The following is a 21,242-nucleotide window of genomic DNA, read 5'->3' on the forward strand; positions in this document are numbered from 1 at the left end:
AGTATATAATTAAAAAATAGAAATGTACCAAATCAGAATCCTTCAACTTAACACAAAAATAGAAATCCTGAAAATTAAAGAAGAGATGAATAAAACTTTTAATAAGTTTTAATAAAAGTTTAAAAAAAATTGAACTAACAAAGCCAGAAGCTCATTTTTGGAATGAATTAAAATAAAATAATCACATGATTTCCTTTTAGCAAAGAGAGGAAAATAAAGTTGTTCACATGGAAAAGGAAAAAAGTGGAATTCATGATAAAAAAGAAATAAATAAGGGAATCAGTAATTATCAATAATTATTTTCCAGTGACATTTATAAAATAATATAAATATACAAATATTTATACAAAATAATATACAAATATATAAAAATATGTAAATTTTATATATTTTAATAGAACCAGATTTTATCTAGCCTAATTATCAGAAAAAACAAGTTAGATGCCTACAGATGAACTCCTAAGGTTAAAAAAAATCCAAAATTAAGTGGTTTACAATATATTACGTCAAAAAAATTAAAGAAAAATAATTATAATGTTATATAAACTACAATAATAGAAAAAAGGGATTTTTTTCAATCCTTTTCTATGATTCATTTATGTTATTGATCAGGAACAGACAAAGCAGAGAAATAAAATGAAGGATCAAAATGCCTAACTAATATTGAACAAAAATATTAAATACTGATCAAAAAGCAATGACAATTTATTAAAATTATACACTATGACAAAGTTTTTAAATTGACACAAAAAAAAGAAAATGGCAATTTTCAGAGAGACTATGGGGTAAAAAGCACATTGGAAAAGCTATGATTTGGTTCAGCTATTCTGGAAATGAATTTGCAACTGTAACTTAAAAATCACTGAACTGTACATATACACTCCTTTGGCTCAGTGATATTCTTAGGCCAACACCTCAAAGGGATCACATAAAAAGGAAAAGAATCAAAATGTACAAAAATGTTTAAACTATCCTCTTTTATAGTAGCAAACAACCAAAAACTAAAGGGATCTTCATCTCTTGGGAACTGGCTTAACAATTTCTATTATATGATTGTAATAGAATATTATTCATTTATTTTTCCATATGAAAAAAATAAACCATTTTAGAGAAACCTAGGAATAGCTGAATGAACAAAAGTATGTGAACAAAATCAGGAGACATATAGACATATGTGTGTGTGTGTGTGTATACACGTATATATAATAAAAACATTATTAAGAAAAAATTTCTGAAAATTTTGAAAGCTCAAAACACAAAAGGATAAAGTCTCCCAGTACCCTTTCCATTGAAATAAAAACCCTTGAAAATATTCTCTGGAAAAGAAAAGTTGTATTAAATAAAGTATTATATAGTCAATATAACAAATGATCCATTAATTACCTTGGTATTGGGCACTGAATCCCTTCAATCTGTGGTTGCCATCCGATGTGAAGTGAAGGCGAAGCCAGTTCTTACTGCTGATAACTGGGGGAGGAAGGCTGGCTCCAGTGAACCTAATGAGATATAAGATGCAAATGATCATTGAAAGTGAACATTGATAATACACTCTACTGAGTAACTTATGATGCTAGCATGGATAACCAACCCTCACTTTTATTGAAGCAGGAGATTTGTCTTCAAGGATAGCTGGGGAAAGAGATATGGGAATTATCTCTGTGACCTTTCCCTAAGTAATATAGATCATAAAAATCAAGATACCAAAACCAAAAGCATAAGGATATAGTGACAAAGATACATGGATCTGGGAATACCCTTCTACCACTGGACCATCACTATAAGCACCCTAATCCCCATCTATCTAATTCCTTCACTAGCATCTATCTTATTTTAGTGCTTTAATATCTCTTCTAAATTAGAGAGGAAGATATCTATTTGATTATGTCTGTCTGTCTATCTCTGTCTCTCTGTCTCTGTCTGTCTGTGTGTATATCTCTGTCTCTTTCTCAAAAGGAAGTATGAGATAGTCTAATTCTTCTTTTGCAATATGTCTCCAATTTATCTCTTCCTCTCAATCTCTATTAATGCTGTTATGGTCTAAGACAACACTGTTTCTTACCAACAAATCCTAACAGGTCTCCAGTACTCAGATAGATTTCCTTTGTAAGTAAATTCAGTTCAGTATTTATTCAATATAACACTTAGGTAAAAGTGTTAGTTGATGGTTGTGGTTTTTTTTAAGTAAACCAGTAACAAAAAGCCCCTGCCCTTCAGAAACTTATATTGTAAATTATAATTTATCATCTATACTAACAGCTGCCTAACATGCAAGAACATAGACCTGATCTTATCATTTTCCTGATTTTGCGAATGTCTCTTTATTAATTTGTTGGAGCTATTTTCATCAAACTCCCCAGTCTGCTACCCCATAACCAATCTGTCCTTTTTTTGGTAACTAATTCTTTCAGCTCTAGCAAGCCGTCCTCTTCAATATGTTATGTTCTCTACCTCAACAAAGTCTCAAAGGAGAATTTACCTAAGAAAAGTATATTTATGACTAAAGTATATTAATGGACTAAGATTTCTAATGAAACAATCCATATAATATGGGTAATAAGTAAAGTGAACTTGAAATTACCACATAGGTATTATTATATTATGGTATGGAACTCAGGACTAAATATAAAAATGGAAATATAGATCCTTTTAAAAATTTTATGCAAAATGTTTTTAAGGTATATACTTTAAAAATCTGTTGGAAAAGAGGAGTTGCATTGTAATTAGTTGTTATATTACATTATATATTATATATATTAGTTAAACATACAATGCAGCATAGGATGAAAGAAAGCAAGTAAGCATACATATGTGAATACAAAGTAAAAGCAAACTAATACAAAATTATAGCATATCATAAAGTAATTAATCAGAGTATAAGGACAATTCTTTACAAATACATTTACAAATGAGCAACCTAAGAAATCTGACTTTCCCAAAATTTCATAAGTATGATACTTCAGAAGCGGGATTTGAACCTGTGACCTCTGGCTCCAGAACTAGTGCTCTTTCTATCTTAAGGTGGGTTCTTTCTCACTGGAAATCATCAAGCAGAGATTATATGGTCACTGATCAGATATAACAGAATGGAAGGTATGGATTGACACCAAAGTCCCTTCCAACTCTTAAACTCTCTGCTTCTGTAATCTTACCAAATGGTAAAATAGCTGGCATTCTTTCTGGCACATTTCCTGCATATGATTAGTGTAAGGATCTTATGAACTTTATCAAGATCTCCTTACTGATGCTAAGATTATTCCCTCACAATTAGTCTGGTTCTTATCCATGACTGAAAGAAGCAGAGGCAAATTTAAGATTGACAAAAGAACAAATTTCCTAGCAATCAGAATTAAGCAGAAGTGGAGGAATTGGACCAGATGGTCTCTCTAGATTCATCGTCTTATGATCATGGCAATCTTGATTCCCATTTGCCAGCCTGTTCTACTTTTGTGATACTTTTTCAAATTTTTAGTAAATCTTCCCTAAAAACAAATCTAAATTTTTGATATCCAGAACTTCTGCCCTTTGCTCATGGCTCTGCTCCCCTTCTGTCTTCTGAGGCCATACAAGACAGTCCTAAACTGTCTTCCATATAACAATCTTTCAAATGCTTGAACACAATTATCATATCCCTCAAAAGTTTTCTCTTTTTTCTGGTTTAATATTCCTTCATTTGAGTTCCTTCAACTGAACCTCATATGGCATTAATTCAAATGATTGTATTTATTTCTACTGAATTTAATCTTATTAGATTCAGTTTAATACTCTTGTTTGATCTTTTTGGATACTGAGTCCATTATCTGCTATTATCAGTTCCTCCTAAGATTTTAAATACCAGGATAATCAATTTGTATTTTATCCTCAAAGCAATAGGGAACCACTAAAGATTCTCCAACCTGGAAGTGACATGGTAACATATATAAAGAAAGTTTATTTTGATTTTTTTTTGGTCATTGAGGAAACTCTCAATCTCTCTTAAATCATCCATGTATTAATATCCTGTAAATAGTTTGTATGTACATAGCTGTTTGCATATTCTCTTTATCAGAATGTGACCTCCTTGTAACAAGAACTGTCTTTTACCTTTCTTTGTATCCCCAGCCCTTAATGTAGTACCTAGAATATAAAGAAGTACTTTAAAAATGTTTACTGATTGGATGATGGTTTGATAATGAATTGAAGAGGAGAAAGACTAGTAAACTACTGCAAATCAAAGTATTAAGATAGTAGCTATCAAATGTCTTCCAATTATTAATTACAAAAAAAGCAAACCAGTCTTGGTGAAGCAGCATGGAACCCTGAGGGAGAGAGAGGTAACATGTTCCAGAAGAACTGACCACTGCTATTACCTTGACTACCACTTCTTCTCAGATCCAGATAAATATATCCTAGGACACTGAGCTCAAAGGTACTGGAAATAGCAATGCCTTCCAAGCCACCAACACTGCTTCAAGTTTTGCTCCCAAAACTACTTTACAGTAAAGCAACTTCTGTGCAGATGCAACCTGACAACTACTTCTACAGATACTTGCCTTCTGAGTAGCCCTATCTACTGGAGCTACACACACACACACACACACACACACACACACACACACACAAAAAGTAGATTCTCACTACCAAAGTTCTTGGCACTGTCAAAAAGTTCAATAGCAGAAAAAGAAATTTTTCTCTTTGAATGACATTAAAGATGCATTATCATCTACTTTGTTGCTATACCCTATGGGCCATTGGTTGCATATATTTAAATTCCTTCTAAAAATCTTCTAATTATGCTATCTCCATTATTAGTATGTTAGCTCCTAGAGAACAGGAACTGTTTCCACTTTTATATTTGTATTCCTGATGTTTAACATAGAGTTTTGCATGTAATAAGAATGTAATAAACTTTTCATTTATCCATGTGAATGGAAAATGGTGAGAGAGGATTGAGAAGCAATGGATGCAGGGAATGCTGTGAAGGAAGAATTGACTGAATTTGATAAAAGATGTTGGGGAAGAAAGGGATAAGGGGAAAGGAAAAAGACAATTCTCTGGTTGTGAAAACAAGTTACATGAAGTAATTACTTAATAGAAGTAATGAAATTTGGAAGAGATAGTGAAAAATCATGAGTAAAATTTTGTGTGTTTTTGTTTCAGATAGTTATGAGATAATATTCAAGTATAGATGTCCAGTAAACAAGTGGTGATGGACAAGAACTCAGGAAAGAAAATAAGGCCAGATATATAGATATGGAAGAGTCGTTATGAAGGCAAAAATTGAACCCATAAGAACTGATGAGATTGTGAAGAAAGAAAATTGTCCACTACACCACATGCCTTAGTTGCTTCCTTACTCTGCTCTTGCTGGTCCCTTCTCCCATTGGTGAATTCTTCCTAGAACTCCTATCTTGGGTAAAGACCCAGAGCAACCATTCGTCATTTTCTTGCTTTTTCCATGATACTTCCAAGCAGGTACCTCCATCTCTCCCTCTCCAAACACACTCCTGCTTTTCAATTCTCTTTTATGTATTGTCTTCCTGCATTAGAATATAAACTCATTACTACCAAAAGGTTATAAAACTGTGCATACTCTCTGACAGAACAACACTATTGCTATGTCTGTTTCTCAAAGAGATCAAATAAAAGGGAAAAGGACCTTTTTATGCAAAAAATATTTATAGCTCTTTTTGTACTGAATAAAAAACTGAAAATTGAGGGGATGTATCTCAATTAGAAAATGAGAGAACCAAATCACTATTAATCAGAGAAATGCAAATTAAGACAACTCTGAGATACCACTACACACCTGTCAGATTAGCTAAGATGACAGGAAAAAATAATGACGAATGTTGGAGGGGATGCAGGAAAACTGGGACACTGATGCATTGTTAGTGGAGTTGTGAACAAATCCAACCATTCTGGAGAGCAATCTGGAATTATGCCCAAAACGTTATCAAACTGTGCATACCCTTTGACCCAGCAGGGTTACTACTGGGCTTATACCCCAAGGAGATACTAAAGAAGGGAAAGGGACCAGTATGTGCCAAAATGTTTGTGGCAGCCCTGTTTGTAGTGGTCAGAAACTGGAAAATGAATGGATGCCCTTCAATTGGAGTATGGTTGGGTAAATTGTGGTATATGAATGTTATGGAATATTATTGTTCTGTAAGAAATGACCAGCAGGATGAATACAGAGAGGCCTGGAGAGACTTACATGAACTGATGTCAAGTGAAATGAGCAGAACCAGGAGATCATTATATACTTCAACAACAATACTGTATAAAGATGTATTCTGATGGAAGTGAATTTCTTTGACAAAGAGAAGATCTAACTCAGTTTCAATTGATCAATGATGGACAGAAGCAGCTACACCCAAAGAAAGAACACTGAGAAATGAATGTAAACTGTTTGCATTTTTGTTTTTCTTCCCAGGTAATTTTTACCTTCTGAATCCAATTCTCCCTGTGCAACAAGAGAACTGTTTGGTTCTGCACACATATATTGTATCTAGGATATACTGTGACATATTCAACATATATAGGACTGCTTGCCATCTAGGAGAGGGGGTGGAGGGAGAGAGGGGAAAAATCGGAACAGAAGTGAGTGCAAGGGATAATGTTGTAAAAAATTATCCTGGCATGGGTTCTGTCAATAAAAAAGTTATTATAATAAAAAATAAATAAATAAAAATGTTAAAAAAAAAAAAAGAAAAGAAAATGAGAGAACTACCTACAGTATTTGATTGTGATGAAATACTATTGTGTTGTAAGAAATGACAAGCATGATGGTTTCAGAAAAACCTGGGGAGTTTTATATCAACTCATGCAAAATAAAGACAACAGAACCACACTATTCACAGCAGCAGCAATGTTGTAATGATGAACTGTGAAAGACTTAGATACTCTGATAAAAACAATGCTTAATACAATTCCAAAGCACCCATGATGAAAAATGCTATCCATCTCCAGAGAGAGAACTGCTGAACTCTGAGTGTAGATTGAAGCATACTTTTATGTTTTCATTATTTTTCTTGATTTTTGTGTTTTCTTTTGCAACACAGACAATATAGAAATGTTTTCCATGGTTTCATTAGTATAATCAATACTATAATCATGTGCCTATGCAAAAAGTGAAGGAAGAAAATGTGGAACTCAAAATTTAAAAAATGAAAAATTTTGCTATACTTAGGGTGTTCTCTACATAGATAAGGAGATACTGAATTTTGGAGAAAGTATCAAAGTGGGAAACTTCACAAAGAGACAGAAGTGGGAGGGATTAATCAGGGCATAATTATTGTGACTGGCCTTACAAGAATGGCCATCCCATCACCAGAAACTAAGCATAGAATAAGCAAAGAGAATATGGGAAAGGACTGACACAGGGGTTTTGAATCATGGAAAAGAGAACTCAAAGCTGGCTAGCTGAGAACTCAGATACATGACCTCCTTTCTTAGTAAAGAAGAAGGCAAAGTCTTCTGATAAGAAAAGGAAGAGATAGAGTATTATAAAAAGCATGAGAGTTTTAAGAAGCTTTGAAATAGCCACTCAGTGAGAACTCTAAAATGATATTTACTAAAAGACCACATGCCCTGAGAAAAGGAGTTGTGACTATAATGGTAATGCTGACACATCCTAAACTTTGATGTGTAACTCATATTGCTACACAGAAAGATTACAGAAACCAATTACTATACTGAGCCATATCCCAGCTAAAAGAGTTTATCCTTCATCATTTAAGATTTTTAATTTTTAATTTAATATTTTATTTTTCTCCAATTACATGTAAAAATAATTTTAACACTTTCAGAACGTTTTTTTTAGAATTTTCAAGTTCTAAATTCTCTCTCATCCTTCTTTCCTAACCCCCAAATTAAGAGGCAAGTAATTGAATATAAGTTATGCATACGTAATCATGCAAAACATATTTCCATATTTATCATGTTGTAAAAGAAAACATAGACTTCCCCCAAAACTCAAGAAAAGTAAAGGTTTTTATGCTTTGATATATATGCTTCAATCTGTATTCAGACACCATCAGTTCTTTCTCTGGGAATGGACAGCATTTTTTCACCATTAGTCCTTTCAGATGTCTTCGGTCATTGTATTTTTGAAAATAGCTAAGTCATTCACAGCTGATCATCTTACAATAATGCTGTTACTTTGTGCACAGTATATTTCACTTCACATAAGTTCATTTAAATCAAGGTTTTTCTGAGATCATCCTGCTCATTACTTTTTATAGGACAATAATATTCTATTATATTCATATCTTACAATTTGTTTAGTCATTCTCCAATTGATGGATATCCCCTCAATTTCCAATTTTTTTGCCACCAGAAGAAAGTTACTATAAATATTGTTGTACATATAGATCCTTTTCTTTTTTTCCTTTTTAATATCTTTTTGGATATAGATCTAGTGGTGCTATTACTAGGTCAAGGGAAATGTACGGTTTTATAGTTCTTTGAGCATACTTCCAAATAGTTCTATGGAATGTTTGAATAATTTCAGAACTACACCAATAGTGCATTAATCTCCCAATTTTTCCACATCCTCCATAACATTTGTCATTTTCCTTTTGTGTCCTGTTAGCTAATTAGATAATAGATATGAGCTAGTACCTCAGAATTTAATCTGCATTTCTCCAATGGATAGTGAGTTAGAGTATTTTTCCCCAATGTGGCTATAAATAACTTTGAACACTTCATCTGAAAACTATATCTTTTAATCATTTATTAACTGGGGGAATGGCTCTTTTTTTAAAATAAATTTGACTCAATTTTTAAATTTTTTTTTCACATTTAGTACTATTAACTGTATTTTCCACCATTCTATTTCCTGCTCTCTCTCCTCTATTCTCTCTCTCCTTTCATCCTGGTCCTTCTAAAAAAGTATTTTGCTGACTACCACTCCCCCATTCTTTCATCCCTTCTATCATACTTCCACTTTCTCTTATTATCTTTCTCTCCTATTTTCCTCTAGGATAGAATATATTTCTATACCCAAGTGAGTATGTATGTTATTTCCCTTTTAAGATTCCATTTTATATAATTTACTCACTCCGCTCCACTTTTCCACTATCTTCCCCTCCACCATAAAAGCTTTTTCTTCCCTCTTTTATGTGAGATAATTTACCCCTTTCTATTTCTCCCTTTCCTAGCATAATTCTCTCTCATACATTTTTTAAAAATAATTGTAACTTTTTACTGATAGAACCCATGCCTGGGTAATTTTTTTACATTATCCCTTGCACTCACTTCGTTCCGACTTTTCCCCTCTCTCCCTTCACCCCCTCCCCTAGATGGCAAGCAGTCCTATATATGTTAAATATGTCGCAGTATATCCTAGATACAATATATGTGTGCAGAACCAAACAGTTCTCTGTTGCACAGGAAGAATTGGATTCAGAAGGTAAAAATAACCCCGGGAAGAAAAAATGCAAACAGTTTGCATTTATTTCCCAGTGTTCTTTCTCTGGGTGTAGCTGCTTCTGTCCATCATTGATCAATTGGAACTGAATTAGATCTTCTCTTTGTTGAAGAAATCCACTTCCACCAGAATACATCCTCATACAGTATCGTTGTTGAGATATATAATGATCTCCTGGTTCTGCTCATTTCACTTAGCATCAGTTCATGTAAGTCTCTCCAAGCCTCTCTGTATTCATCCTGCTGGTCATTTCTTACAGAACAATAATATTCCATAACATTCATATACCACAATTTACCCAACCATTCTCCAATTGATGGGCATCCATTCATTTTCCAGTTTCTAGGCACTACAAACAGGGCTGCCACAAACATTTTGGCACATACAGGTCCCTTTCCTTTCTTTAGTATCTCTTTGAGTATAAGCCCAGTAGTAGCACTGCTGGATCAAAGGGTATGCACAGTTTGATAACTTTTTGGGCATAATTCCAGATTGCTCTCCAGAATGATTGGATTCATTCACAACTCCACCAACAATGCATCAGTGTCCCAGTTTTCCCGCATCCCCTCCAACATTCATCATTATTTTTTCCTGTCATCTTAGCCAATCTGAGAGGTGTGTAGTGGTATCTCAGAGTTGTCTTAATTTGCATTTCTCTGATCAATTCTCTCATCCATTAAATTTATTTTTATAGATATCATCCCTTCATATTTAAATCACACCTGTATCCTCTGTCTAGATGTACTCCTTCTAATTGCCCTGATAATGAGAAAGTTCTTATGAGTTACAAATATCACTTTACCACAATAGGAATGTAAATATTTTAATCTTATTAAGTCACTTTATATTTCCTTTTCCTGCTCCTTTTGGGTCTTGTATTTGAAAATCAAATTTTCTATTCAGCTCTTTTCATCAGGAATGCCTAAATGTCTTCTATTTCATTGAATATCTATTTTTCTTCTGAAGAATTATATTCAGTTTTGCTGGTGTGTAATTCTAGGTTGCAATCCTAGTTCCTTTGTCCTCCAGAATATCACATCCCAACCCCTCCCATTCTTTAATGTAGTAACTGCTAAACCTTGTTACCTTGACTATGGCTCCACCAATTTATAGTTAAATTGTTGAATTTCTGAATGCTTGCAGTATTTTTTTCCTTGGCCTGGTAGCTCTGAATTTGACTATAATATTCCTGGAAGTTTTCATTTTGGGATCTCTTTCAAAAAATGATCAGTAAATTCTTTTGATTTCTATTTTATTTTCTAGCTCTAAAATCTCAAGGCAGTTTTCTTTGATAATTTCTTGAAAGATAATGTCTAGGCAGCTCTTTTTTTGATCATGGCTTTCAGGTAGTGCAATAATTTTTAAATTGTCTTCCCTGGATCTATTTTCCAGGTCACTTGCTGTTCCAATGAGATATTTCACATTGCTTTCTATTTTTTCATTCTTTTGATTTTGTTTTATAGTTTCTTGATTTCTCATAAAGTCATTAGCCTTCACTTGCTTGATTCTAATTTTTAAGGAATTGTTTTCTGCAGTGAGCTTTTGTACTTCCTTTTCCATCTGGCAATTCTATTTTAAGGAGGGTTTGTTCAGTGAATTTTTGTCTATTTTTTCATTTGACCTGCTCTGCTTTAGAAGGCATTATTCTCCTCACTGGCATTTTTGTAAGGTTATTTTCTCCAGTATTTCTTTGTGTTCTCTTTAACAAGTTGTTAACTTTTTTTTTCATGATTTTCTGACATCACTCTCATTTCTCTTCCCAAGGTTTCATCTACTTCTATTATTTGATTTGCAAAATTATTTTTGAATTCTTCCATGGTCTGAGACCAATTCCCATATACACATACATATGTACCCATACATATATGTATATATGAATATGTAAGTGCATGTGTCGTATATTTATTTATACACACATATGCAAACACATACACATATGAGGCTTTGGATGCAGGAAATTGGACTTTTTAAATCTTTTTCTGAGTTTGTGCTTTGTTCTTTCTTGTCACCATAGTAACATTCTAAGGTCAGAAGTTTTTCTGTTGTTTGCACATTTTCCCAGCCAGTTTCTTGACTTTTAACTCTTTGCTAAAATGGATTCTGTTTCCAGGGAGTAGGGCATATGTCCTAAGCCTCAGGGGTTTTAGCAGTTATTTTCAAAGATCCTTCTAGGGGTCTGTAAGTTTTCAGTTCTTCCAAAGTATTATGATCTAAGGAGATGTGTGTTTTCTGCTTTCCTGAACTGTGCTCCGTCTGGTCTGTGAATGACCACAAGCACTCTTTGCTGCCCTGGAACCATGACAAGGGTCCCATTCCACCGCAACTGTAAGTTCTGCTACAGGAGCTACTGCCACTCTGGACTATAATCTGGATACAAGTATGGGCAAAGCAACAGCCCTATCTCTGGTGCTAGCAAAGAAACCCATGTCATCTCCTTCTGATCAGTTGTTTGGCGCTCTAGCTCTCTGTGGGCTGAGAGTTCTGGAAGCCAATGATCTGCTGCTGTTTCAGTGATTCTCCAAATCTGCTCATAATTTTCTGGGGACCAGTCTGGTGTTGTACCGCTTGGGCTGGATCTTTTTCTGCCGGCTGTAAAGTTATTTCAATCCATCCTTTTTGGGGTTCTGCAATTCCAAGAATTATTTCTTGGACTTATCTAAAAGTGTTTGGAGAGCATGGGGGAAGAGCTCAGGCACGTTACTTCCTTTTTTCCAGCATCTGCCCTCTACAGCAGGGGTCCTCAAACTGTGGCCCGTGGGCCAGATGCAGCAGCTGAGGACGATTATTCCCCCTCACGCAGGGCTATGAAGTTTCTTTATTTAAAGGCCCACAAAACAAAGTTTTTGTTTTTACTATAGTCTGGCCCTCCAACAGTCTGAGGGACAGTGAACTGGCCCCCTATTTAAAAAGTTTGAGGACCCCTGCAAAGTGTTTGTTTGTTTTTTTAAGCCATAAAAAAACATAGTCCCCCTTCCATGCAAAATTCAGTTCTATTTCAGAGACAAAATGTGTATAAATCAAGTCTCTCCTTTAAGGCTATTTATAAAGAAGGATGAAGTTTAAAATAGCCATGTATCTTATTCATGACCAGGGCTATATTTTACAGAGAGAGGCTGGGTTGAAAGCTGACAAGGAAAAGAGATTAATGGTCTAAACTGTGGTTGCACAACATAGCTATAGGGAAACTACCAAATGGCCAGACTTACATTCAGGCAGGGAATCCAACAGAATATAGATACCAAAGCAGCTCAGTGGTAAGAAAGTTAGAATCCTCGGCTTGGTTTAGGGTTAGGAAGATAAAATTTCAAATTCTGTCACCCTTATTAGCAATGTGACCTTGAGCAAGTTTCTTAGCCTTGGTTTACTCTTTTGTAAAATAAGGGATAACAATAACTACAATATTTAATTAATGAAATTATAATTAAATCAGAGAACTACAATTGTGAGTCACTATATAAATGTGTAGCACTATGCCAGTGCCTGGCTTAAAGTAGATGCTTAATAAATGTTAATGACTAACTCCTGTTGTCATTATTAAAAATGTGATTTTATTAGCATCTAAATTCCTTGCCAGACCAAAAGTATTTCTACCCACATTCTGACACACCCTACCACTATTTACTGTGATATAGATCTTACATAAGATGCCAATTTATTTATTGTTTATTCAGTTTAAGACAGCATTTGATTCAGTATGATGAAATGAAGACTTGAAGGCTTTTTTCAGAAAATGTGTTCCCCATACATATGGAAAAATTATACCAGCCTATATAAAGATGTAACTATAAGGATAATATTATTCACGAAGCTACTGAATTTTGAAATCAAGTGAAGTATTAAACAGGGAGATATGTTTCCCTAAGGTGTTTGACAATGTCATAGAAAATAGTGTCCATACAAAAGAATGATTTACTGTTGATATTAGCAGCAACAAATATGTTTTGCTCTGTTCACAGTATTCTCTGGGTACTGTGGGCGATGCTAAATTTAAATGCAAAGTTTATAGTCTAGTAAAAAGATAAGAGACTAATAGAGGCGGTTATAATACATGATATTATACAATAAGTGAATTTAAAAGGTAAAAAATTTGCTATGTGATCCTGAGCATGACATAAATAAATGTACCTGAGACTAGAGACAGCAGGTTGTTGTTATTCAGTTGTTTGAGTCATATCTGATTCTTCGTGACCACATATCGGTTTTTCTTGACAAAGAGTGTTTTGCCATTTTCTTTTTCAGCTCAGTTTACAGATGAGAAAATTGAGGCAAAAATGATTAAGTGATTTGCCCCAGAGCACAGAACTAATAAGTATCTGAGGCTGAATTTTGGAGACATACACTACTGTCTAAAAAAGGTTTTTGTCTTTGGGATAGACTAGGTCCAAAAATTGAATGAAATGTATAGAATATGCAAATAATATTTCCATTTTGATTACCTTTTATCTAATCCAATTAAATGCTTTATAAATTAATGCCTTTGGAGAGGTAATTGATAAAGCATAGAGCTAGGGATATGTGAATACTTCTTAAGAGTGGCAGACTGGATAGAGTATCAAGCCAGAAATCAGAAAGACAAATCAGAAAGAAAGGCAAGTTCAGAAATATGTATATAAGAATTGAAGATGTTTAACATATATTGGATTACTTGCCATCTAGGGGAGAGGATAAGTGGAATGGAGGGGAAAAATTGGAAGACAAGGTTTTGCATCAGTGAATGCTGAAAACTATCTATGCATATGTTTTGAAAATAAAAAAGCTTTAGGATAGAGCACCAGCAATTATGCCCAAAAAGTTATCAAACTGTGCATACCGTTTGACCCAGCAGTGCTACTACTGAGCTTATACCCCAAGGAGATACTAAAGAAGGGAAAGGGACCTGTATGTGCCAAAATGTTTGTGGCAGCCCTGTTTGTAGTGGTTAGAAACTGGAAAATGAATGGATGCCCATCAATTGAGAATGGTTGGTAAATTGTTATATAAATGTTTGGAAATTATTTTTCCGTAAGAAATGACCAGCAGGATGAATACAGAGAGGCTTGGAGAGACTTACATGAACTGATGCTAAGTGAAATGAGCAGAACCAGGAGATCATTATATACTTTAACAATGATACTGTATGAGGATGTATTCTGATGGAAGTGGATTTCTTTGACAAAGAGACCTAACTCAGTTTCAATTGATCAGTGATGGACAGAAGCAGCTATACCCAAAGAAAGAACACTAGGAAATGAATGTAAACTGTTTGCATTTTTGTTTTTCTTCCTAGGGTTATTTTTACCTTCTGAATCCAATTCTCCCTGTGCAACAAGAGAAATGTTTGGTTCTGCACACATACATTGTATCTAGGATATACTGAGACATATTTAACATATATAGGACTGCTTGCCATCTAGGGAGGTGGAGGGAGAGAGGAAAAATCGGAACAGAAGGGAGTGCAAGGGATAATGTTGTAAAAACTATCCTGGCATGGGTTCTGTCAATAAAAGTTATATAAAATATATATATATATATATATATATATATATATATATATATATATATATATATATAATATATAAGATAGAGCACCAGCCCTGAAGTCAGGAGGACCTGAGTTCAAATGTGACCTCAGACCACTGTGTGACCTGGGACAAGTCACTTAATCCAAACTGCCTCAGCAAAAAATATATAAATAAATAAATACAAATAAAAAGCTTTATAAAAAATAAAGGTAAATAAATTTGAAAAGAGAAAAGGTAAGTTTAAATCTAGCTTCAGACACGTTCTTCAATGTGTGGTCCTGAGCAAGTCATTTAACACTTTGCTTCAGTTTTCTTCTTTTTTTTAATAATACCTTCTTATTTTCAAAATAGATGCACAAATAGTTTTTAACATTCATCCTTTTGCCTCAGCTTTCTCAAACCACTCCAGTATCTTTGCCAAGACAACCCCACATGGGATCACAAAGTGTTGGACACAAATGAAAAATGATAAAAGAGACCAACAAACTAAGGATTTGAACTTATAAGAACACAAACCCACAGACTTAAACTCAACTTAAATAAAATCTTGGAATTATCCACAATGGGTCAAAACTTAGAGGCTGGCTGCCTGAATTCTAGCAAAGGGCTGAGAGAATGGTTGATACTATGACACCCAGGACTTGTTCACAATGTGGACTTGTGGACCACATGTCACACAGAGAAAGAAAATCATAGAGAAAGTAGAATCATAGAGAAAATAGAAAGATCATAGAGATGAAGTGACTTGTCCATATGCGTGTTGAAGGGCTTGAAACCGAGTCTTGACTCAGGAACACCATAAGTTGTCACAGACTATACAATGTTATTTGATTCTTTTTACCCTTAAAATTATATCCTAATACTTAGAGACAGTGAATAGGGAAGTGAGAAGCTGATTACATCAAGATAACCATTAAATGGAGTAGCTAAGAGAAAGCTCTTAGCTTAGCTGTGAAAACCTCAGCAGACACTGTGTAGAAGGGTAATAGTCACTAGGAAGGAATTGCTTTGACACAGATAAAACCTCCTTCTTCAAATAATGTAATTCTGAGCAACTATCAGTAAAATGTAATGGGTATGGGAATAAGGGTGACAGGGAAAGAAGGGATGCAGAAAAACTGGAAAATACCTATTGCAGGTCTTCATATGATTTTCTGGGATCATGGGTATTTAGAAAAACTAAGAAAGGCCTGCCATCCTCCAAACTGAATTCACCACCTTTATGCCAAAGAACTCTGTCAGTTACAGTGAGAATCCTTTAAATACAATTTGTTAAACTAAATTTGGTCTTTTACCTAATTGTGTGCGTGTACATATTTTTAAATATAACATCCAGAACTGAATCAATTTATCACCCCAAAACCAAGACTGAACTGCAGATAACAATGATATAAAAAGATTCAAGTATATCTCATAATATAGTAATATGAAAAAATTCTTTATAAACTTTAAAGAGCTACATAAATGTGAGTAATTATTATTATTGTTGTTGTTTTTATGACCCATAAAATGAGGCTGGATTAAATGATCTGTGAGATTCAATCTCTGAAATTCCATGTTTCTACAATTCAGTTTTCCTTAATGTGAAAGCAAAATAATAGCTTTTCTTAAAAAAAAAAAAAAAAACTCTCTTATTTGCAGCTACCTCACCAAAAAGGTCATATTCAGGCATGAAAAATATCAAGATTGAATTGTAGATAACAATGCTACAAGAAGAGCTGTCAGCCCTAAGCTTCATAATATATCATCTGACAACAAAACCAAAGACTGTGCTAAAGAAAAATCATGAAAGTGTTTTACATTTTGTCATGTGCATGGTATATGGCCTCTGTGATTTAATCTGTTTAGCTACATAAATGTTTCTGTGTTGCTATGCATTAAATATTTTCCTATCAGCTAGGAACCAAACCATTAAGTCATAGATAAGTATCCTTGTGAGATCATATTGACTTAGAAAACCACATAGTAATTTTTTCTGTGTTCTATTATATTTTTATTTATTTTGTTAATTATTTCCAATTATATTTTAGATGTGGTTCCACGCATACTCAGGAGTGTTTTAGGATCCCAGTTCTGCAAGCTGACACCTCTAGGGTATTATGCATACAAATAGGCTCATTATTAGAGATTTTAGTCATATTCACTCTCAAAAATCAACATGTTATTTCTTTGTGCATTATTCTTTTTTTTGTTAGAATACTACAATTTGGGAAATGAAAGAGACAGTAACACAAACTTGTCATAACTTAAAAGTCTTCATGACCCACTCAGAAAGAGAATTCTCTCTTCTCTGAGAGAAGTGATAAACGATTTCCAACGTAACTGAAAAAAAATTAAGGAAAAATGAATGGGGGCAGGATTGGGCACAGAGCAACCTTCAAATATGGGACTTTGGTAGTCAAAGTGATGTGGTGCATCCCTTAGGAATAACCCCAAGAGAAAGGGACCCACATGTGCAAAAATATTTGTAGCAGCCATTTTTGTAGTGGCCAGAAACTGGAAACTGAATGGATGCCCATCAGTTGGAGAATGGCTGAATAAATTATGGTATATGAATGTATGGAATATTATTGTTCTGTAAGAAACAATCAGCAGGATGATTCCAGAGAGTCTGTAGAGACTTACATGAACTGATGCTAAATGAAATGAGCAGAACCAGGGGATCATTATACACGGCAACAACAAGATTATACAATGATCAATTCTGATGGACGTGGCTCTTTTCAACAATGAGATGATTCAGGCCAATTCCAATAGACTTGTGATGAAGAGAGATATCTACATCCAGAGAGAGGACTGTGGGAACTGGGTGTGGATCATAACAGAGCATTTTCACTCTTTTTGTTCTTCCTCGCTTGTGTCTTATATTTTTTTCTTTTTGATTTGATTTTTCTTGTGCAACAAGATAATTCTATAAATATAAATACATATATTGGATTTAACATATATTTTGCCATGTTTAATATATTTGGATCACTTGCCATCTAGGGGAGGGGGTGGGATGAAGGGGGAAAGAGGAACACAAGGTTTTGCAAGGGTTAATGTTGAAAATAAAAAACTATAATTAAAAAAAAAAGGAATAACCCCAAGGCTACATGGCCTTAGGAATACTGTATTAAGGAATGGTATATTTCTTCTCTTAGGCTATCTTGTCTTAATTTACTTCATAGGGCCAGGATGTTGAGTACAAAAGACTGCTGGCTGTCAGGTAATAGCCTGTTGGTCAGTGATAATGGGGTTTGTGAGACTACTGAGCAACAATAATGAGGTGCTTAGAGTTAACTCTGGTGCAGAACAAATTGCGTAGCCTCCATTTGACGTAATGATGTTTTGGGTCTAAAAATACACCAGAAGGTTCCCTGTGACTCTGCTTAGAGAACTATGAGTACTGTACCCATGCACAAAGTCTGAATAAGACCACCCCTCAACTCCACCTCTAAACCATAAAATTAGTGTATCAGTGACATAAAACCTCTGGTTTTTCTAACTTTTCCCTATAAATTTACCTTCTTGTTCCTGATTCTTTGTTTTCTGCTTTTGCAGTTTAGCCCACTTTGATTAGTATTACAATAATAAACTTTGCCCTTTGAGTTGGAGATGGGTCTGAGCCTGCAAATTCTTTTGAGATACCTCATGATATTGGTCTGGAACCCCAAAATTTTGGGGTACCCCCTGAATCCCAACAAAAGAAAATCTTCAAAACTCCAGCAATTAATGTTTTATAGATTTTCAGGTGCTGAGACAGGGCAGTGGAAGGAAGACACTGAGGGGTTAGTAGTCATTCCTGATTCTCTTCCCAATAACTCCATAATCATAAGGAAAGTCCTGGTAATGAGAGTTATATCCTTCATAAAGAGCTAAACCCTGAGGCAGTATGGTCTAATAGAATATTAGACCATATCTTCTGCTTCCAAATTTTGGTTTCATTCACTACTTAGGAAGCTATGTGATTTCAAAAACCTGCTTAATCTCTTTGAGCCCAAGATTTCTCACATGTAAAATGAGAGGGTTGAACTCATCTTTAATATTCATTGATTCTACTCAAACTCAACACAAGCAAGAATTGTACTTTCACATCTGGAGATCCCATTTAAAAGGCAGAGGCATTTCATATGGGATCATCTCAGACCCGGTGTTCTGGCAGCTAAGTGGATTCAGGAAGTGATGTGTAGTAAGAAAGCTATTATCAGTATGGAAGAGTCAGCCCAGGAGGGAAAACTAGGCAGAATGAATTTTGACATTTACCTTCTCCCAAGCTGCTGAAAAACTCAGGCAACAGACACCCAGAAAAGATGCAATTTAATGAAGGATCAAGAAGTAGACTTAACACTAATGAAATCACAGCCTCAGTAATTGCTTGTGCCACCGTGTGAATGAGGAATGACTTAAGATATTTATACTATCTGTCCCCCAGAGACACCAGCTCTAATTGTCTTGTTATCAAGAAGATAGGCTAAGAATTCTCCCAAATTCATTCATGGAGGCTGACATTCTGGATGGAGACATGGAAGCAAGTCCTGCCAAAGCTGTAAATTTCAAAAAGATGATAAAATAGCCCTTTCTCCTCAGTTATTGTAGAACCTTAGTTAAGAGCAACTGGGTAACCAAGAGTTGTTGTTCACCTGTAGAAGTGATTTTAAAGACTCTACAAAGGAAAGTGTTGGAAGGGGAGGATAATATACAGTGAGCGACTGATTGGCCATCTGTCAAGTGCACTGAGAATGGTTTCATTCAAAAGGAAAAGCAGCCAAAGGTATTGAGGCAAGAGATCTGAGTAATGAAATGGGTATCATAATTTCCATTTCACAGATAAAAAAACCCTGAAATTCATAGATGTTAAGTAATTTGATCAAGGTTGTAGATCTAAGTGTCCAAGGCAAGAATAAAAGTCAGATCTCCCAACTTCAAGTCTAGAGGTTTTTCCATTTGAACTAGAATGGTAAAGTTTTAAAAAGCGTTATTTTTTAAAGTATGCATTTTATTAGGCACTGTGCTACATACAGGGTACAAAACAGTCTTATTCTTGAGCTCTTAGGGAACCCAAAGTCTCCTGGCATAGTGGAGAGAACACCGACCTTGGAGACACAAATTGCCAAGGGCTGCTATGCCATTTTCTTAGTTTTATAAACTTATGGAAGTCACTACACCTCTCAGAACTAGACAATGTGTTTTCATTATCAATCTCATAGCATTTTATGAGGATCAAATGATATAATACATGTTACCCTTGTCCCAAAACCCATTAGACTTTCTCCTTATTAGTAGACATGAAGAACCTGCTCTCTATATGGAGAAAAGAAGGGGCCAACCTTACTTCAGGCTGCTAAAGGAAAGATTCTAGGAAAACATGAAAGGATCCAGTAGTCTCATTATATCCTTATGCCCAGTTGGTTATTCTAGAGACTTCAGAAATGTTTTTGGTGGGTCAGATTTGGGTCTCTCTCTTTCTTCTCTCTCTCTCTCCCTCCCCCTCTCTCTTCCCCTCTTTCCCTTCCTCCCTCCCTCTCTCTCTCTCTCTTTTCCTCCCTCCCTTCTTCACTCTCTCTCTTCCTCCCTCTCTCTCTCTTCCTCCCTCTCTCTCTCTCTCTCTCTCTCTCTCTCTCTCTCTCTCTCTCTCTCTTTCTCTCTCTCTCTCTGTCTCCCCTCCCCCATCTCCTCTTTGTCTCTCTGTCTCTGTCTTTATCTTTCTTCTCCATTCCCTCCATCCCCAATGGGAACCTTCCTACATGTGAGATCATTGCTACACTTACAAACACTCTGCAACAATAAAATAGCTTATGCTCATCAGCTGTTTTTATAGCTCAATACATACATAGGAAAAATACACAATAAAAGATAATGTGAAATAAAATGAGAGGAACCCTGGCATAAGATACAGTAATTTCAAAAGTAAGAATACACCTTAATTTAGGAGATAGAAGAGATCTTAAAAATTCATTTAGTCCAATCTCATCATTTTATATATCTGAGGCTCTGAAAGGTTGAGTGACTTACCTAAAATCCCAAGTATAGGCAAGTGATAGGATGGCATCCAAACTAAGGTCCTCTGAGCCCCAATATAGCACTGTTTTCTATGTGCTGTTGAAGGAATATAACTTCTAGACTCACTTTTTTCTATCATTATCATGGTTAAAAAGAGGAATGGCATTTCTCATAATCATAAAATAATCATTTTCTTTTTAATTTTGACCTTATTCTTTCCTACCTAGAAGCAGCTTACTAATTACAGTGCATAATGTGCTAAGCAGGAAGACAGTTCAAATTCAGAATCAAATACTTACTAGTTAACCCCTGTCTCAGTTTCCTCAAATGAGGATAATGGTGGCACTCAT

The 21,242-nt window shown here is 34.8% G+C and overlaps 1 protein-coding gene across 1 annotated transcript in view; it reads right to left on the reverse strand.

The window, feature by feature from the left end:
• The window catches only part of CSMD2 (CUB and Sushi multiple domains 2), a 994,819-nt gene that overhangs the window by 426,752 nt on the left and 546,825 nt on the right, over positions 1–21,242 (reverse strand). Inside the window, exon 6 of the mRNA XM_031962095.1 lies at positions 1,384–1,496. Within this exon, the coding sequence (XP_031817955.1) occupies positions 1,384–1,496 (113 nt within the window). The remainder of the gene's footprint in view (positions 1–1,383; positions 1,497–21,242) is intronic.

This window comes from Sarcophilus harrisii, chromosome 3 (assembly GCF_902635505.1).
Source record: "Sarcophilus harrisii chromosome 3, mSarHar1.11, whole genome shotgun sequence".
Lineage (NCBI taxonomy): Eukaryota > Metazoa > Chordata > Mammalia > Dasyuromorphia > Dasyuridae > Sarcophilus > Sarcophilus harrisii.